General features: G+C 43.1%; 1 protein-coding gene across 1 annotated transcript in view; it reads right to left on the bottom strand.

The window, feature by feature from the left end:
• Positions 1-1,438: 1,438 nt before the first annotated feature.
• Positions 1,439-17,599, bottom strand: part of Dtwd2 (DTW domain containing 2) — a 21,994-nt gene continuing 5,833 nt past the window's right edge. Inside the window, exons 2-5 of the mRNA XM_045740780.2 lie at positions 9,920-10,105; positions 9,221-9,419; positions 7,811-7,978; positions 1,439-6,241 (exon numbers count right to left, since the gene is read on the bottom strand). Coding sequence (XP_045596736.2) covers positions 5,852-6,241; positions 7,811-7,978; positions 9,221-9,419; positions 9,920-10,105 — 943 coding nt within the window. The 3' untranslated portion in view covers positions 1,439-5,851. The remainder of the gene's footprint in view (positions 6,242-7,810; positions 7,979-9,220; positions 9,420-9,919; positions 10,106-17,599) is intronic.

Genomic DNA, 17,599 nt, shown 5'->3' with positions numbered 1-17,599 from the left:
GTGCTAGTCTACCCAACCTGGACAACAGGACAAAAGTGTGCCTTAAGGTAATCTTTATATCTTTATGGCAAGCTCAAAGAGATATAGTCATCTCCAACAGATATAGGGTGGGAGAACAATACCAGTAGTGCCACTAATAGCATTCACCTGGACATTTTTGGCACTAAACTGGAACCAAACCCAACACAGAAGTACAAAAGGCATACTGAAGCGGGTGAATGTGCAATTGAAGATCAACAACTACCTGCTGAAGGACTAAAAAATATTTAGTCCATACATGTACACCAAATTTGTTATGGAACATTGGTGATTGCAGAGCCAGTCTGCTATTATTGTCAGGGTATATGGTCACACTAACAATCACAAAGAAATTATAAGGAACAAAGAGCATGTCAGACTAGGTGACATGGTAGACACTGCTATAAAAGTGGCAGACAGGATTTCACTGGGGAGAGAGAATCGAGAGTGTGATCAGATGATGATGTCAAGTCAGGGCCCACTGCAGCGAAAATCATTGAGCCAGCAGTCGGTTCCCATAAATTTTTTTTAATTATTAGGGCAGACCTCATGACCTGGGATACAATCTGCCAGGGCAGTGAGGGTGGTATGAGTACGAACCAGTGCAGTCGCTCTCTCCTCATCGTCAGGCCCAGACTCCCAATCCATCCACACAGGATGGCCTTTCACAGGTGGTCCAGTGACACAAATGAGAATCCTGACACTGTTGTGACCCTGTGTTGTCAGTTGCCACAGTAGGCTGGAGGAGGGGAGGGGATTAGAACCCATCACTGAGCAAATGTCCACTCCCACACTAAGATTGTACCTGTAACAAAAATATACATTAAACTAATACTGTACTGAGGAATTCTCAGGTAACCTTGATCAGTAATGTTTATGTAAAATTTGATATGAAAATAATGCAACAGACAGGCACAATTATTCTTTTTGTTTCCCTATATTGGGTACTTGTGACATTTGTTTTATTGGTCTTCCTGTATAGGGTTTCAATAAATTAACTCCTTTAATAGAACAAATTATACAAAATTATATACTGTATACCCTTCACATATAAAGTGCAGTTCACCTCTATTAATTATTGTCTCGCATAAGTTGCTGCATCAAGGCTTTATTTACATCTTTCATAACATAGCTGGCATGAGTGTTGTGAAGGTATAAGTGATGGCAATCTAACGGTGCTGTTCGGCTACTAGTTTTACTGTAGAACGCAAGTTCTACAATAAAGACCACCACTCATCGTAAGAATGGTGGCAACACCTCTGATGAAAAAGTGATGCAAGGTTGCTAGATATTTCTCTTAAATTATTTCTACACATCTTGATGCCTAGACAGAGGTACAGTATATAAGAATTTCAGGATGAACCAAAATGTCATGTTGCTATATCTGTGATGCATGGGTTTAGTGTTTACATATACCAGGCACATTTTGATTTTTATTAATTGTATAAAGCATCATTACTCAAACACTTAAGTTTTCTTAACTAAATCACAACTAAAAAGACAATCAGTGACTCAAACAAAACATAATTCACTTTAAATCTATTAACAAAAGCTTGATCGTGTAAAGAAATGGACTATGCTACAATCAGAAGACCACCGAGATGCTCTGCGGTAATAAGTAGAACTTACACAATCCTGTTATTAAAACAAATATTGGCATGAAAAACCTTCAGTAAGATAAAATAAATAATTAACAACTCTACAGATGGACCTTTGCCTTCAACAATTCATTTTCATTCATCAGCATCTGCGCAAAATATTCCAGTGGCCAAGCCAGCAAAAATGCACATCTTACCGCTCCATAGTACCACTATTTCTGGTAATTCAAGAGTTTGAATACATCAGAACCTTTATTACTAATATATTCATCTTCCACCAGTATCCAAAGATAATCTTTGTCAGCATTTTTAAAGTACATTAATTAACTTGCAGCAAAATAAGTAATTATCAAAAAAAGGCACCAAACCAGCAAAATAAACTCTTCATTAAATATACAGTACAGAGCTATAGATGATGTATCTCCATCCTCAAGAACCCCAATGAACTCTTCCTTGAGTTGGAGGAGGGGGGGGGGGCTAAAGGATCTTTACCTTGGCTAAAGGTAACCAAGCCAAGTCGACCAGACCCCCAGACACAGTGGCAAGAACAACCAAGCACAAAATAGACAACAGGGACCACAAAAAAGGTATAATGCCACTAAACCACAAAGGGACATACAGGAAATTGAAAATCCTGCTGCTTTTGCAAGTGCCACAAATCGACCAGCCCCTATTTATAGGAGCCTGTGGAACCCCAGCCTGAAGAAGCTGTAGGGCCTGAACTAATGGAGGCTAAGAACCCTAGCAAACAGAAGACAGATGGAACAGCCTTTAAATGACTTAAGAGGCCCTACAAGGGGAAAGCAGCACACCCACCAACCGACTCCAAAAGGAGACTCCAAAGACAGGTCCAGGAAGCCCAATCTCACAGTGAATACTAGACTAGAAGGGTGGCTTGACTAAAACAGGAGTCCAATGTCAATACACATCACACTCCTAAGGGTGAAAGAATTTCCCTGACACCAACAGATGGAGTGATGGCAAGAGTGACCAATGGAGACCAAGAACAACCCACACTCTGGAAAACCACATATGGCAGTTTCAGGCCTGGAGGCAGGCAAAGCTATGCTTGCCCACAAAGAATGAGTCCCGAGGAGGAATTGGCAATAGTTATGAACTCCTGATACCTGGTTGATGGGGTTCTGGGAGTTCTTCTACTCCCCAAGCCCAGCCCGAGGCCAGGCTTGACTTGTGAGAGTTTGGTCCACTAGGCTGTTGCCTGGAGCGGCCCGCAGGGCCACATACCCACCACAGCCCGGTTGGTCCAGGCACTCCTTGGAGGAATAAATCTAGTTTCCTCTTGAAAATGTCCACGGTTGTTCCGGCAATATTTCTTATGCTTCGCTGGGAGGGTGTTGAACAACCGGGGACCTCTGATGTTTATACAGTGTTCTCTGATTGTGCCTATGGCACCTCTGCTCTTCACTGGTTCTATTCTGCATTTTCTTCCATATCGTTCACTCCAGTACGTTGTTATTTTACTGTGTAGATTTGGTACTTGGCCCTCCAGTATCTTCCAGGTGTATATTATTTGATATCTCTCTCTCGTCTTCTTTCTAGTGAGTACATTTGGAGGGCTTCGAGACGATTCCAATAATTTAGGCACTTTATCGCGTCTATGCATGCCGTATATGTTCTCTGTATTCCTTCTATTTCAGTAATCTCTCCTGCTCTGAAGGGGGAAGTAAGTACTGAGCAGTACTCAAGACGGGACAACACAAGTGACTTGAAGAGTACAACCATTGTGATGGAATCCCTGGATTTGAAAGTTCTCGTAATCCATCCTATCATTTTTCTGGCTGTCGCAATATTTGCTTGGTTATGCTCCTTAAATGTTAGGTCGTCAGACATTATTATTCCCAAATCCTTTACATGCTGTTTTCCTACTATGGGTACATTTGATTGTGTTTTGTACTCTGTATTATGTTTAAGGTCCTCATTTTTACTGTACCCGAGTACCTGGAATTTATCACTGTTAAACATCATGTTATTTTCTGATGCCCAGTCAAAAACTTTATTAATATCAGCTTGAAGTTTTTCAATGTCTTCAGCCGAGATAATTTTCATACCGATTTTTGTGTCATCTGCAAAGGATGATACGAAGCTGTGACTTGTATTTTTGTCTATATCTGATATGAGAATAAGGAACAGCAGCGGTGCAAGGATTGTACCCTGAGGTACAGAGCTTTTAACTGCACTTGGACTAAATTTTATATGGTTGACCGTTACTCGCCGAGTCCTGTTTGACAGAAAACAGAGTATCCAGCATCCTACTTTACCGGTTATTCCCATTGACTTCATTTTGTGCGTGGTCACATTTATCAAAAGCCTTTGCAAAGTCCGTGTATATCACATCAGCATTCTGTTTTTCTTCTAATGCCTCAGGTGACTTTGTTGTAGTGCTCAAGTAGCTGTGAGAGGCACGATCTTCCTGCTCGAAATCCATGTTGGCCTGGGTTGTGAAGGTCATTGGTCTCCAATGATAATATAGATACCAACCCCAACCTTATATCATAGCCAGAGCATCAGTAAAGAGTGAGCGAGATACTAAAGGCACACTAGAAAATTGTTAGAAACTATCACTCCCAACAACAGGAATCGCAGCAAGGCAAGAGCCAATGCACTACAGGAAAGGAAGTACTGTACTGTACTTTGTTTCCTTGAATGAAGGCAACCAAAACCCTGCAGGGAAAAAAATTATGGAGGGACAGTGGAGATGCGAGCCAACCATCAAGAAAGATAAGCATAGCTATAATAGCTGAAGCATACTATGAACACCGGACACTGCAAGTATCAAAAAATGGCCATAAGCCAGGAAGGCTATTTAGCATTGTCTGTTGCAGGATATTCAAAAGGTTCTAAATATCATTCAAGATGCCAATGATAAAGCAAAAAATCTTAAGCCGAGTTACATTGGATTCACTGAGGATCTTGTTTAATGAACAATGTCAAAAAGACACTGGGGAAACCAAGATCTACGATCATCTTGAAAATCAGGACATTCTACAAGGAGGCAGCGCAACTATAACTGGAACAATGCAGTTCACACAGTAAGGAGTAGGGCTTTGTTCATTTAAGAGCCCAAGAGTTAAATGCATGTGGCCAACATGAAGCCTAGTCAGAACCATTTCCATCCCACCTATTGCTGTAACAGGAGGATAGCCCATAGGGACAGGCACATTTAATAGTTCACAATTTGTTATCTGTAAAACATTACTAACTAGCCAATGGGTGCAGATAGCATTATGATTGACTGGAAAAAAAAATACCTCCAAGAAAATGGGAAAAGCATGAATGAGAGCACATGCAAAGTAGTATAGGAAACACACATGAAGCAAAAAATGACAGCCAACATCACTGATCAAAAAGTCAACATTGGGCCCAACAGACATGTGTCCTCAGTCACACTAGGTTTGTGAATTATTTGGTTGGCTGGTCATGCCTTGAGTACTGCTCGGGTCTCACTTTATTTTTCAGAGCAGGAGAGATTTCTTAAATGGATGGAATATAGAGAACATACATGGCACACACAGACACTATATTACCTCTATTATTGGAACCATCTCAAAGCTTTCAAAGTGTACTCTCTGGAAAAAGAGACAGGAGAGGTATCACATAATACATACATGGAAGATACTTGAAGGTCAGGTCTGCATAGTAGACTTAGACTTAAATAGTAGACCAAATTTGCATAGTAGAATTACGAATTACAAATTTTGGCATACACTGAAACATCCATCTTCAGATAATTCTGTTCTGCATTTCATTATTGTGCATTCCTAACGTTCGGTTGGTAACAAACAAAAAGAAACTGTCAAGCCTGTAATTATCAAAAGGAAATGCAAAGCCCAGAAAACTATATAGCACTGTGTTACAGAATAATAAGAGTTCTTAGATATAAAATTAGGATGTCAATACGAGACGAGTGATATCAAAGGAATGATTCATCGAGGATTCCAATGAAGGACCTGACTCAAATATCACTAGAGACAACACCAATATGGCATGAAGCTCAGCAAAACTGAGTCACAACCAATGTTGGCTCTTGATCACAACATGATTTATAGTAAAATAAATTAATACATAATTTAAAACTAGAATCAAGAAAATCCATGAACTTTCCATTTTAATAAGCTGCAAATATAGGAATAAGGTTCCAAGAATTTCAAAGATTTTCTCTCTTGAATACTACAAAAATCTAGAATTTTTAAATTCTTGGCAGTAAAAATTCTGTATCATCTAAAACTTGGAGATGAATCAATGGCATTATTATTCAAAATGGGAAGAATCTGATGAAACACGTTCAAGGTCTCCGTTTCATTACCAGAAGAATTTCCACTATTTTTTTCACGGGCACAATTTTCACTTTCAGCAAGATTCATTTCGGCTTTGTCATGTCTGTCATGAGATCTGACATCATAATTATGCATTCCCTCTTCATGATTAATGTTTTCTATTTGACTATTAAATAAGGTGAGAGAGTCCATGAACTCTGACAGTGAATCGCCCTGTTTAGCACCACACTTGCGGAGTTTTTTATAGGTTCGTTTTCCTAATGACTTATTACAACGCCCTGATGTGATCATATGTTCCTTGCTTTGATGAGGCACCGCACCATGCTTGATCTGAAAAGGCAAAATGAAATTATAAATGGTACATGTACAATTTTGTTTATCACAATCATTTTCTAATAATAACATCTTACAAAATTGCATTTTGGACAAATTTGTAATGCCTTTTATACTTTTTCTTAGATACACTCATTCAACCTCTCGTACCATTTTGATATCCATCTCCATCCCTGTATCAACTCTAACCATGAATATTTTTTCTATAGTTTAATTTGTGAATATTTTACTATCAGTAATGTCACAATATATTCCATCTGTATCCTTTTTATATTTGCTATTATTAGTCATTTTTACAGTGATGCTTGAAGTTGGATTTTCTTTATCTGTTCCCTTCAGTTCAACATCTGCTCCCCATTCTCTCCAGGCTGGAGACTTATGTTGTTAAGAGTAATCCTTTTGGCTCTTTAGTGGCCGGTTCAAGCTCAGTGTCCAAATTTGCACGCTTTTATAGGGCACCACCTTTTCACAGAGGATTAGTTAGATATTCTTTGTTGGTACAAGGCTCTCCACCAATCTTTGGGTATGATATTTCAGTCAGATGTACCACCTGTATGGGAAACAGAAGGCGGGTCAGCTCGTGCTGCATTTGCGGCTTTCTTGCCTTATACAGTACTGTCTTATTGTTCGGTTGTGGTGGAGCCTCTTTTTGTTGGCTTACAGTATTGACATTCTATTTTTGCCATTTCATAAGTTGTACTGGGCTTCTCTCTCCAGTATTATGTTGAATTGGGAACATAACAAAGAACTTAAAGCAGTCCTGCGTGGCGAAGTAGTAACACACTCGCCTGGCGTTTTGCGGGTGCTTTGGCTCGAGTCTGTATCCTGGCCGGGGAAGATTTACTAGGCGCCAATCCTTAACTAGTAGCCTCTGTTCACCCTAGCACTTAATGGGTACCTTGGTTGTTAAACGATTTAGCGGGTTGTATTCCGAGGAAAATTAGGATTAAGGACTTGCCTGAAATGCTATGCATGCTAGTGGCTTTACAAGAATGTAAGAACTCTTGTATATATAAATAAATCAGTAAATCTGTATATTAGTTGTATGTATATAAAATGAGGTCCTACCTACCTTGTTCAGCAATGGAGCCATCATTAGTGGGAAATGTTTACATCGGTGCTGGAATAAAGTACTAAAATGTCTACGACCATTCTTGTCTCCGAATCGGAATAAAAATTTTTGACTCCAAATCTGTGGGTTTTGGAGGAAACATACTGTTTGAAAGCAAGATGTCCTCTGAAAAGCACAAGTGACTTGCCAATCACCAGCTTCTGACCTTCTGACCTTTTCTGGTACACAGAAATCTTTATAATTTCCATTTAGGTCACTGAAGATGTGCGTCAATTTCCAGTCTATTATTTGCTATCTAGTTGTCACTATTCTCAAAATGAATACATCTGAGAAGTAGAAGATACCTGTTGCAAGACACGTATTTCCCAAAAATAGGTGTTGGGACAAGAGTATCATCATTCAAATACAGGTAGTCCAATTCACACTAGGGTTAGAAACCAAACTCCATTTATTAGCTAGTATCTATTGTACATTTAAAAGAATATGGAACATACCTGATACTGACAGAGGAGTTGGAGAGGGTGAACGAGTGTATTATAAATAGCCCAATCTTGTTCTAATGTGGCCAATGCAATAGCTGCAGTTTCAACAGTTGACAGAGCATATTCCGTAGGCTGGGTGCGGATTACATATTCGCTTATGAATTTTCCCGATAAACTAACCTGAAATACAAACGTTGTAATAATGATTTCTAATACTGTAGTCCCCCCCCCCCATACACACAATATTATTATTATACACACACACCCAACAAAGATGGAGCGAAATAAAAAAATATTGGAGTTGAAGGATAAAATTCAGCTTAAGGTCCCAGATATTGTCGCATTAACAGAGACGAAACTTGAAGAAAATATTTTAAATGACATCGTATTCTCAAGGGGCTACTCAGTTTGGAGATGTGACGGGAAAACTAGGAAGGGGGGAAGGAGTGGCTATGCGGTGAAAGAACACCTGAAGATAAGAGAGTTAATAATTGAAAACCCTCGAGATATTGACATAATGGCACTGAAGGTCTGGAATCAGGATGATAAGCTGATAATTTTAAATGCCTACAGCCTACCAGCAAGCAACACATGGATAAAGAAAAACTGGATGACAAATGAGAGCCTCATAATGGTCATGAGAAAGATTATGGTAAGAGCAGACAAAGACAAATCCCGATTGTTGGTACTGGGGGACTTCAACTTTAAGGCAATAGACTGGGAGGCCTGCGAGGCAAAAATGGAGGACATTTGGACAGGCAGATTTGTAAACCTCCTTTTGGAGACATTCATGTATCAACATGTCAAGCAGGCCACACGAATGAGAGGAGATGTTCTGTCAGTGCTGGATTTAATATTCACCAGAAAAGAAGAGGTATTTGACATCCAGTACCTTCCTCCCTTGGGAAAGAGTGATCATGTCCTATTAGACATTAAATACACTTTGTGATATAATCTAGTAGAGAATGGAGACATTGAAACAGTTGTTAAACTCTATTTCAAGAGAGGACGCTATGGAGAACTTAAGACAATTTTTTCCCATGGATATAATTGGACAGACTTGTTGCTAGGCAAGGAAGTACACTAAATGAGATGTCTGCCAAATTTTGCAAAATATACAATGAAGGCACACAAGCATTCATACCAAAACAGAGATGCAGACCTAGGAAACAGGGTGGGTTCAACAGAAATTGCAAGAGGGCCAGGAGATCAAAAGACACAAGCATGGAATCATTATAGGTTAAATATAATAGATCTCTTTAAATGCAATAAATTTAACTTTCAAAAGGGCACCTTAAGAATATATAATTTTTAACTCACTATCCTAACAAATTTACTGTATGGCCTTTTTCTTACAAGGAACAATAAATAATTGAACAAATACGGTAATAAACTATTTTTAAAGGTTAACATATTACTCACTCGTCGCATGGAGTGCAGATGGCGGCAATTATGGTACATTGATTTTGCCTGCTGCCAGGTGCCATCAATAATAATGATATTGTATGGAGATTGGTTATCTTCTCCCACATGTGGAAGCTCCTCCAAACTCATAGTTTTCTCTCCTGGATACATGAGAATTGAGTTCTCACTCGTGAATATATCCTCCAGCTCTGGGAATCTAGATGAAAGAAAAAATGTGAACCATATTTCCATACTAATTGCTTAACAGAACATCTGAAAATATAAAATCATTAACATGCTACATGCCTTGAAACATAACCCTGTGTAGAAGGCATGTAATCAACTTGCTTTAACTTCTACACTGTATTTTCTGTACGTATTACAGAATATACACATGTCCAATAGCATTGTATACATCTAATTTGTCATTCAAAACATGGAAGTTATGTTTAGTATCCACTATACAATTATTTCACGTTTTGAAAGAATTAGAAGTGTAAATCTCAATAAATGTGAACATGTGTAGTCACAGATTTACTTTCGCATTCGTTTGGAACGCGTTCTAAAATATGTGCCAAAACGGAGGAAGAAACAAAAGGGAACTAGATGGATGACTCAGGCAGTAAAACAAGCATTAATAACTATGAGGATCCTCTGGAGAACGTATAAATCCATGATGGACATCATTGATTACACGATACAATTACAGTACTGTACCTTGAAAATGGAAATCGTTTTCCCTTTACTTCAACATAAGATCCCTTAGGTAGAGCTGTCTGCAGAATTGGAGCAGTACGGAGGCAGCGTTTCTCTTCATGTGGATGCTGGAGAATCACAATTCGGCAAGATGTTTCCACTCTCTGCCTTCCAAGACTCCAACACCAACACACACCCACTGGTCGACTGCAAAATTTATATAGTACAGTACTTTATTTCACATCTTGACTGACTCAAACAACTTGCTCTAATAAATATTTAAGAAAAACTTATCAGTTTGCAATTTGGCTTTAATAAAACTGGAGCACTAGCGTGATTCTATATACCCTAAAGCCACTCACCATTTGAAGCCAATCCTAATTGTTGATGAAGAATGTAATGAAATACCAATTTACTTGGCAAACCCTGGAGGCTCCCCTGAAGCTATAATACACTGATCAATGATCAGTGCCATACTATCAGGTGCCATCAGTCACGGAGTTTTATTGGCCAACCAGGGACCATGAGCCAGAACCTGGCCCCCTCAGAGATGCAAGAGTGATGGCCTATAAAAACTTTAAAATTAAAATTTAATCATACTTACCACCACCAGGAAAGCACCCAGTAAAGTGGGTGAACCAAAACAAACTATTGCAGGACTTGAAAACAAGACCATAGTCTTAAAGCTGCTAAAAGAACTCTCCAACAGTAAAAACAAACAACCAAAATTTTGTGAAACTAGCACCAGCTAGTTTGCCTCAACCCCTCCCCCTCGTTTGAAGGGGGGTGGGGAGGAGGGAGGCACACTGGGTCAGCCAGTTCACAAACAAACTTACGGAGTACTGTAACTATGGCTCTTCCCTTGCCTATTTTGGCTAACCTGTACATGGAATTTTATCAGGCAAGTCTCTTACCCAACATTACCTTAATTGGTCTAAAAATTCTATTTTTGGAAGAGATATGTTGGTATTTTTGCAGTGATGATGCTGATGAGAATTCCATCAATGTGTTTTTGGATCAATTAAATGACCAAAACCCAATATTAAATTTACAGTACTGTACAGTGACACCACGGCTTACAAATGCCCCTCTTTACAAACTTTTCGGGTTACGAGCCCAATTTCTTCGTAATATCCATATCGGGTTATGAACTTTGCCTCGGGAAACGAAGTCTGTTGATGCACGTATGGCCGATATCGTGGGTGATGGTATGGCGACCGTGCCTCAGTTTACCAGTGCCTCCTGCCTAGTGAATTCTTTGTAAAGAATTTCAGCGTTTTTCGGATTTTTGGGTATTTGAACATAAAACCAGTGTTGAATCTAATGAAACGCCATTTCCTGGGCGAGTCCCGGAGACTCCCCGGAGCTTACTAGACTGATATGCTAATGTCAAACTTTGGCATCAGTCATGTGTATGGAGTTCTTATGGGCCTACCGGGGACCACGAGCCAGAGCTTGGCCCCTCTAGAGAGGCAAGGGGAGAAATGGCCTACAGAAACCGCCGTGTAATTGGAAGCATTCTATGTCTGCCATCGACCGGGTTAGGCACCCAGAAACGTAAGTGTCCCAAAACAAACTAGTACGACGTCACCCGTCGTCGTTCCACAGTCTGCGCAGCTCCCCCCCTCCCCGGGAGGGGGAAGGGGTAGCCTTAGACCTACCGCGCTGATGATCCACACCCGCAGTTCTGAGGCTGGATGTCAAAACACGCGAAAAAGATGTCGACTGGAGGGAGGGATGCCAGGGAGCCTCCGGGACTCGCCCAGAAAATGGAGTTTCATTACATTCAACGCTGGTTTTCTGCGGGTAGCCCCTATGGCTCCACGGAGCTAACTACCCACAAAGGAAAAGAATAGGGACTTACCCGAGAGGCGGTTGCTGCTCACTCCTCAACCCAAAGTCGAGGACAACTGGCTGCATCCACCGACCCAAAGCAACACAGGCCCGACTGGGCCCAGGAACGTTTGCAAGGTAACGAGCAGCAAGGACCCTGTTTGACTGCCAAAATCTCCGCGCCCGAATGTCAGCCCAGGATATACAGTATTGCTGAAGATGGCGGCAAGAGCCGCGAACTTGCGGACGTCATGGGCATGGGGATAGACCGCAGGCTGGCTAGACTTAATAACCCTGCGGACGACCTGGGAGACCCACACCCTCGAACAGGGAAGAAGGGAAACTGGATCAACCCAAAACGTATCCACGGACACAGAAGCCATGGCGCGCAAATAACAGCGGAGAGCTGCAACCGGACACAAAACATGATGCACCCCAGCCTAACCAGCCATCAACAAACTAGGGACCCCTCCAGAAAGCAGCACTCATTCTTCGCCAGAAAAGAAGAAGGCTGCAGACGAACAAACCGATCACCCCGACCGAAGGAGTAGAAACCTCTGTACCGGAGGAAAGCATGAAGCTCATCCACCCGACCCCCAGAGGCCAATGCCAACAGGTAAAGAGCCTTCGAAAAACAATCCAGAACCAAAGGGGCCACAACAAAATGAGAAAAAAAAAAAAAAAAAAAAAAGAGAGAGAGAGAGCACTTTGTCCAAGGACCAGGACGGCTCAGGTGGCGCATGAGTAGGCCGGAGGTGAAACAACGCCCGAGACAGCTTGCGAAACGGTGCAGACGTGACATCAATACCGAAGGCAAGCTGAAGGGGCTCCGCCAGCGTTGCACAATATGAGGTGACAGTGCTAGGCATAAGGAGACGGTCCTGGAACAACCAAGAGGGAAAGAGAAAGGACAACACCACCGTAACAAAGTGAAGTACAACGACAAAGATGTAAGAAGAACTGGAAGGACCGCCAGAAAACTTCATACTTGCGAACAGCGCAAGCCTCCCCCCCACATCACCCCGCCAATGGGGCGAACCACAAAAGGACCGGCGCCTCTTATGTGACCCAGAACCTCGCACAGAACGAACACTGCGCCAACCAGATGAAGGCAGGTCCGATGGAAGAGCCAAACCCGAACCTGACACCAGTGGCCTACCACGACGAGAGGAACCCTGAGCCTTGGCATGACCCTTCTGGGAAGGTCCACCACGGGACCCCCGGAAAACCAGCAAGTCCGACATAGGACGGCAAGAAGCCGAAACAGCCCGAATATACTGCGCAACGGCGGAAGCCTCAAACAAGAGAGGATAAAAAGGGCAAGACGTCCTAAGAGCCAAGGCCCAAGCGGATTCCACTGAGGAGGCAAGCACAAACACGAGCCGGGAAGTATAAAACAGAGCAACCGCATCCCGTAAGATCGACGCGAAGAACTTCAGCAAGGCAGCCAACGAGCGAGCCGCAGAGGTAAAGGCGCCAGACCCAGGAACAGCCCCAAACGCCCCCACATCTTTCGTGGGGCAGTCAGATGAGAGCTCCAGGAGGGAAAAGAAGCGCAAGGCCACAACCAAAAGGCCCCGAGCGTGCAAGTCCTCCACCACCTGCGCCACCAAAAGGAAGGGAACCTGCACATGGAGCTGAACAACACCAACATCCTGGGGGTCAGACCCAGAGGCTTTGGCCGGGGAAGGCGACTCGAATGCCTCTGTTGCCACACCGGATGGGGCATCCCCCGAGGCTTGCCCAAGTCTCAAGACCAACTAACCCTTGCCCCGACTCCGAAACCCTCAGACGTTTTGGGGCCGGAAGCAGGGGAGGGGGACTTGAACGAACAACAGAAGGGGAAGGACTAGGAGGTGCGGACTGAACCAGGGTCGAAGCGACCCCCACCCCAAGTCCGGGTCCCTATAAGCAAAACGGGGCAGCTGCAGGGCATCCGGATGAGCAACAAACCAAGCGCATTGCAACAAACAAAACCTAGAATGCAACACCTGCGCAGCCTGTACCCGAAGATGATCATCCACAATTGGGTAAATTGAGTCACCAGCAAGCAGCAATACTCACCCCCTGTCCCCCCCTCCCCCTTCATCCCATACCCTCCCTATCCCTCCTCCCCCCTCACCCTGTATCCTCCATGTCCCCCCTATCTCCTTAACCCACACCCTACCTGTCCCCCCCTTCCATGAAACCCCCACCCCTCACCCCAAACTCCCCTGAAACCCTGCAAACCACCTCACAGATCATCTCACCCACTGAAAAGCTTCCCACACCAGCAGAATGCTCGCCAAGAATGGGACAAGAAAATGAACTGAAGAAAGTGAGCTTCAAGGCAATGTACACTAACATAGATGGAATTACAAATAAAACAAGTGAACTCGGAGAATGGGCACTAGAAGAAAACCCAGACATAATAGCACTCACAGAAACAAAGCTAACAAACACTATAACAAACGCAGTGTTTCCACAGGGCTACTATGTAGTGAGGAAAGAGAGAGAAGGGAGAGGAGGTGGTGGTGTAGCTTTGCTACTAAGAGAAGGTTGGAGTTTCGAAGAGATGGCAATTCAGAACTGTGAAGGTTTCAGTGACTACATATCAGGTACCATAGCAACTGGAGGACAGAAAATTATAGTAGTAGTCATATATAACCCCCCACCGAATGTCAGAAGACCCAGACAGGAATATGATAGAAACAACTTGGCCACCATCAATATAATAGAGAGAGCAGCTTCTGTGGCTAGCAGGAACGGATCCAGGCTACTAATCATGGGAGACTTCAACCATGGAAAGATAGATTGGGGAAACAGAGACCCACATGGAGGCCCAGACACATGGAGAGCTAAGCTGCTGGATGTGGCAACAAGAAACTTTCTAAGTCAACACATCAAGGGACCGACAAGAACGAGAGGAGGGGATTAACCAGCCTTGCTTGATCTGATTATTTACCCTAAATGAGTCGGATATAAGGGAAGTTAAGTTGGAAGCCCCCTTGGGAATGAGTGATCATAGTGTATTGAGCTTTGAGTACCTGGTTGAGCTAGGAATTATCACCCCCAAAAAAGAACTGGGAAACAAAGGGCTGGCGTACCGAAAGGGAAACTATGAGATGAATAAATTCCTATGGGATATACATTGGGACACAGAACTCAGAACCAAGTCCGTACAAGACATGATGGACTATGTCACCCAAAAATGTCAGGAGGCTGTAAGCAGGTTTGTCCCAGCCCAACAGGAAAAAACAGAAGCAAAGGAAGAATCCGTGGTTTAATAGAGAATGTATGAAAGCAAAGGAGCTGAACAAAAGGGCATGGAGGAACTTCCGTAATAACAGAACACCAGAAAGTAGAGAGAGATACCAGAGAACCAGGAACGAGTATGTTAGTGTGAGAAGAGCAGCTGAGAAAAGGTATGAAAATGATATAGCTAATAAAGCCAAGACCGAACCAAAGCTACTACACAGTCATATCACGAGGAAGACAACAGTGAAGGAACAGGTGATGAAACTTAGGGTGGGCGAGGACAGGTACACAGAGAATGACAAAGAGGTGTGTGAAGAACTCAACAAAAGGTTCCAGGAGGTCTTTACAATAGAGCAGGGAGAAGTCACGACGCTAGGAGAGGTGGCAGCAAACCAGGTGACCTTGGAAAGGTTCGAAATTACAAGAGATGAGGTCAAGAAGCACCTATTGGAGCTGGATGTGAGAAAAGCTGTTGGGCCGGATGGAATCTCACCATGGGTATTGAAAGAGTGTGCAGGAGCACTTTGCTTGCCACTCTCCATAGTGTATAGTAGGTCACTGGAAACGGGAGATCTACCAGAAGTGTGGAAGACTGCTAATGTAATACCAATATTTAAAAAGGGTGACAGACAAGAGGCACTGAACTACAGGCCAGTGTCCTTAACTTGTATACCATGCAAGGTGATGGAGAAGATTGTGAGAAAAAACCTAGTAACACATCTGGAGAGAAGAGACTTTGTGACAACCCATCAACATGGGTTCAGGGAGGGTAAATCTTGCCTTACAGGCTTGATATAATTCTATGATCAGGTGACAAAGATTAAGCAAGAAAGAGAAGGATGGGCGGACTGCATTTTTTGGACTGTCGGAAAGCCTTTGACACAGTACCCCATAAAAGGTTGATGCATAAGCTGGAGAAACAGGCAGGAGAAACTGGTAGGGAGCTCCAGTGGATAAGGGAGTACCTAAGCAATAGGAAGCAGAGAGTTATAGTGAGGGGCGAGACCTCAGAATGGCGTGAAGTCACCAGTGGAGTCCCACAGGGCTCTGTGCTTGGACCTATCCTGTTTCTGATATACGTAAATGATCTCCCAGAGGGTATAGACTCATTCCTCTCAATGTTTGCTGACGACGCCAACATTATGAGAAGGATTAAGACAGAGGAGGACAGCTTGAGGTTTCAAGAAGACCTGGACAAGCTGCAGGAATGGTCGAACAAATGGATGTTAGAGTTTAACCCAAGCAAATGTAATGTAATGAAGATAGGGGTATGAAGCAGGAGACCAGATACAAGGTATCACTTGGGAGATAAAATACTTCAAGAGTCAGAGAGAAAGACCTGGGGGTTGATATCACGCCAGACCTGTCCCGTGAAGCTCATATCAAGAGGATAACACCAGCAGCATATGCCAGGTTGGCTAACATAAGAACGGCCTTTAGAAACTTGTGTAAGGAATCTTTCAGAACATTATATACCACATATGTCAGACCAATCCTGGAGTATGCGGCTCCAGCATGGAGTCCATATCTAGTCAAGCATAAGACTAAACTGGAAAAGGTTCAAAGGTTTGCCACCAGACTAGTACCCGAGCTGAGAGGTATGAGCTACGAGGAGAGACTACGGGAATTGAACCTCACTTCATTGGAAGACAGAAGAGTTAGGGGGGACATGATCACTACATTCAAGATTCTCAAGGGAATCGACAGGGTTGATAAAGACAGGCTATTTAACACAAGGGGCACACGCACTAGGGGACACAGGTGGAAACCGAGTGCCCAAATGAGCCACAGAGATATTAGAAAGAACTTTTTTAGTGTCAGAGTGGTTGACAAATGGAATGCATTAGGAAGCAATGTGGTGGAGGCTGACTCCATACACAGTTTCAAGTGTAGATATGATAGAGCCCAATAGGCTCAGGAACCTGTACACCTGTTGATTGACGGTTGAGTGGCGGGACCAAAGAGCCAGAGCTCAACCCCCGCAAGCACAACTAGGTGAGTACAACTAGGCGAGTACAGGACTCAGGGTCAAAAGTGTCACCGACCCAACAGGCTGCGCGAGGAGACAAAAACAGTGAGGGTCGCCCTGAGACAAGGGGACCGAACAACCCTCAAATTCGCATGAAGCGAAGGGGGGATCCCAGGATCACGTCCATCAGACCTAGAGGATTCCCAGGGTTCTGAGCGTTTACTTGAAGAGGACTCGCACTCAGGTAAACCCAGGCAGGGTAGTGCTAACAGGAGCCCAAAACTACCAAACAAACTGTCTTAGCTGAACCCCAGGGATGTGTACACTCATGGGGAGCAAGCAGGGGCACCACCAAGTATCAGGGTGAGGCCAAACACCAGTGGTAAATAGGGCACAACCCCCCCAACCAAGGCAAAAAAAAAAAAAAAAAAATAAAAAAATAAAAATAAAAAATAAAATACCCCAAGTAACAGAGTCGGCCACTGCGATAGTTGACAATAAGCTGCGAAGCACATGAACTTTACAAGTGCAAAAACTCCCCCTTACCCTAAGGTAGACAAAACACCCAAGTACCCAAAGGGTGACCGAAAAACCGAGCAGTTAAACTGACCCACAAAGGCAGACCCCGAGGAACTTGTGGAAGGTAACCCCAAGCTCCAAGG

This window comes from Procambarus clarkii, chromosome 13, assembly GCF_040958095.1.
Source record: "Procambarus clarkii isolate CNS0578487 chromosome 13, FALCON_Pclarkii_2.0, whole genome shotgun sequence".
NCBI lineage: Eukaryota > Metazoa > Arthropoda > Malacostraca > Decapoda > Cambaridae > Procambarus > Procambarus clarkii.
The sequence above is the reverse complement of the archived record's forward strand: the minus strand, read 5'-3'. Positions and strand labels throughout refer to the sequence as shown.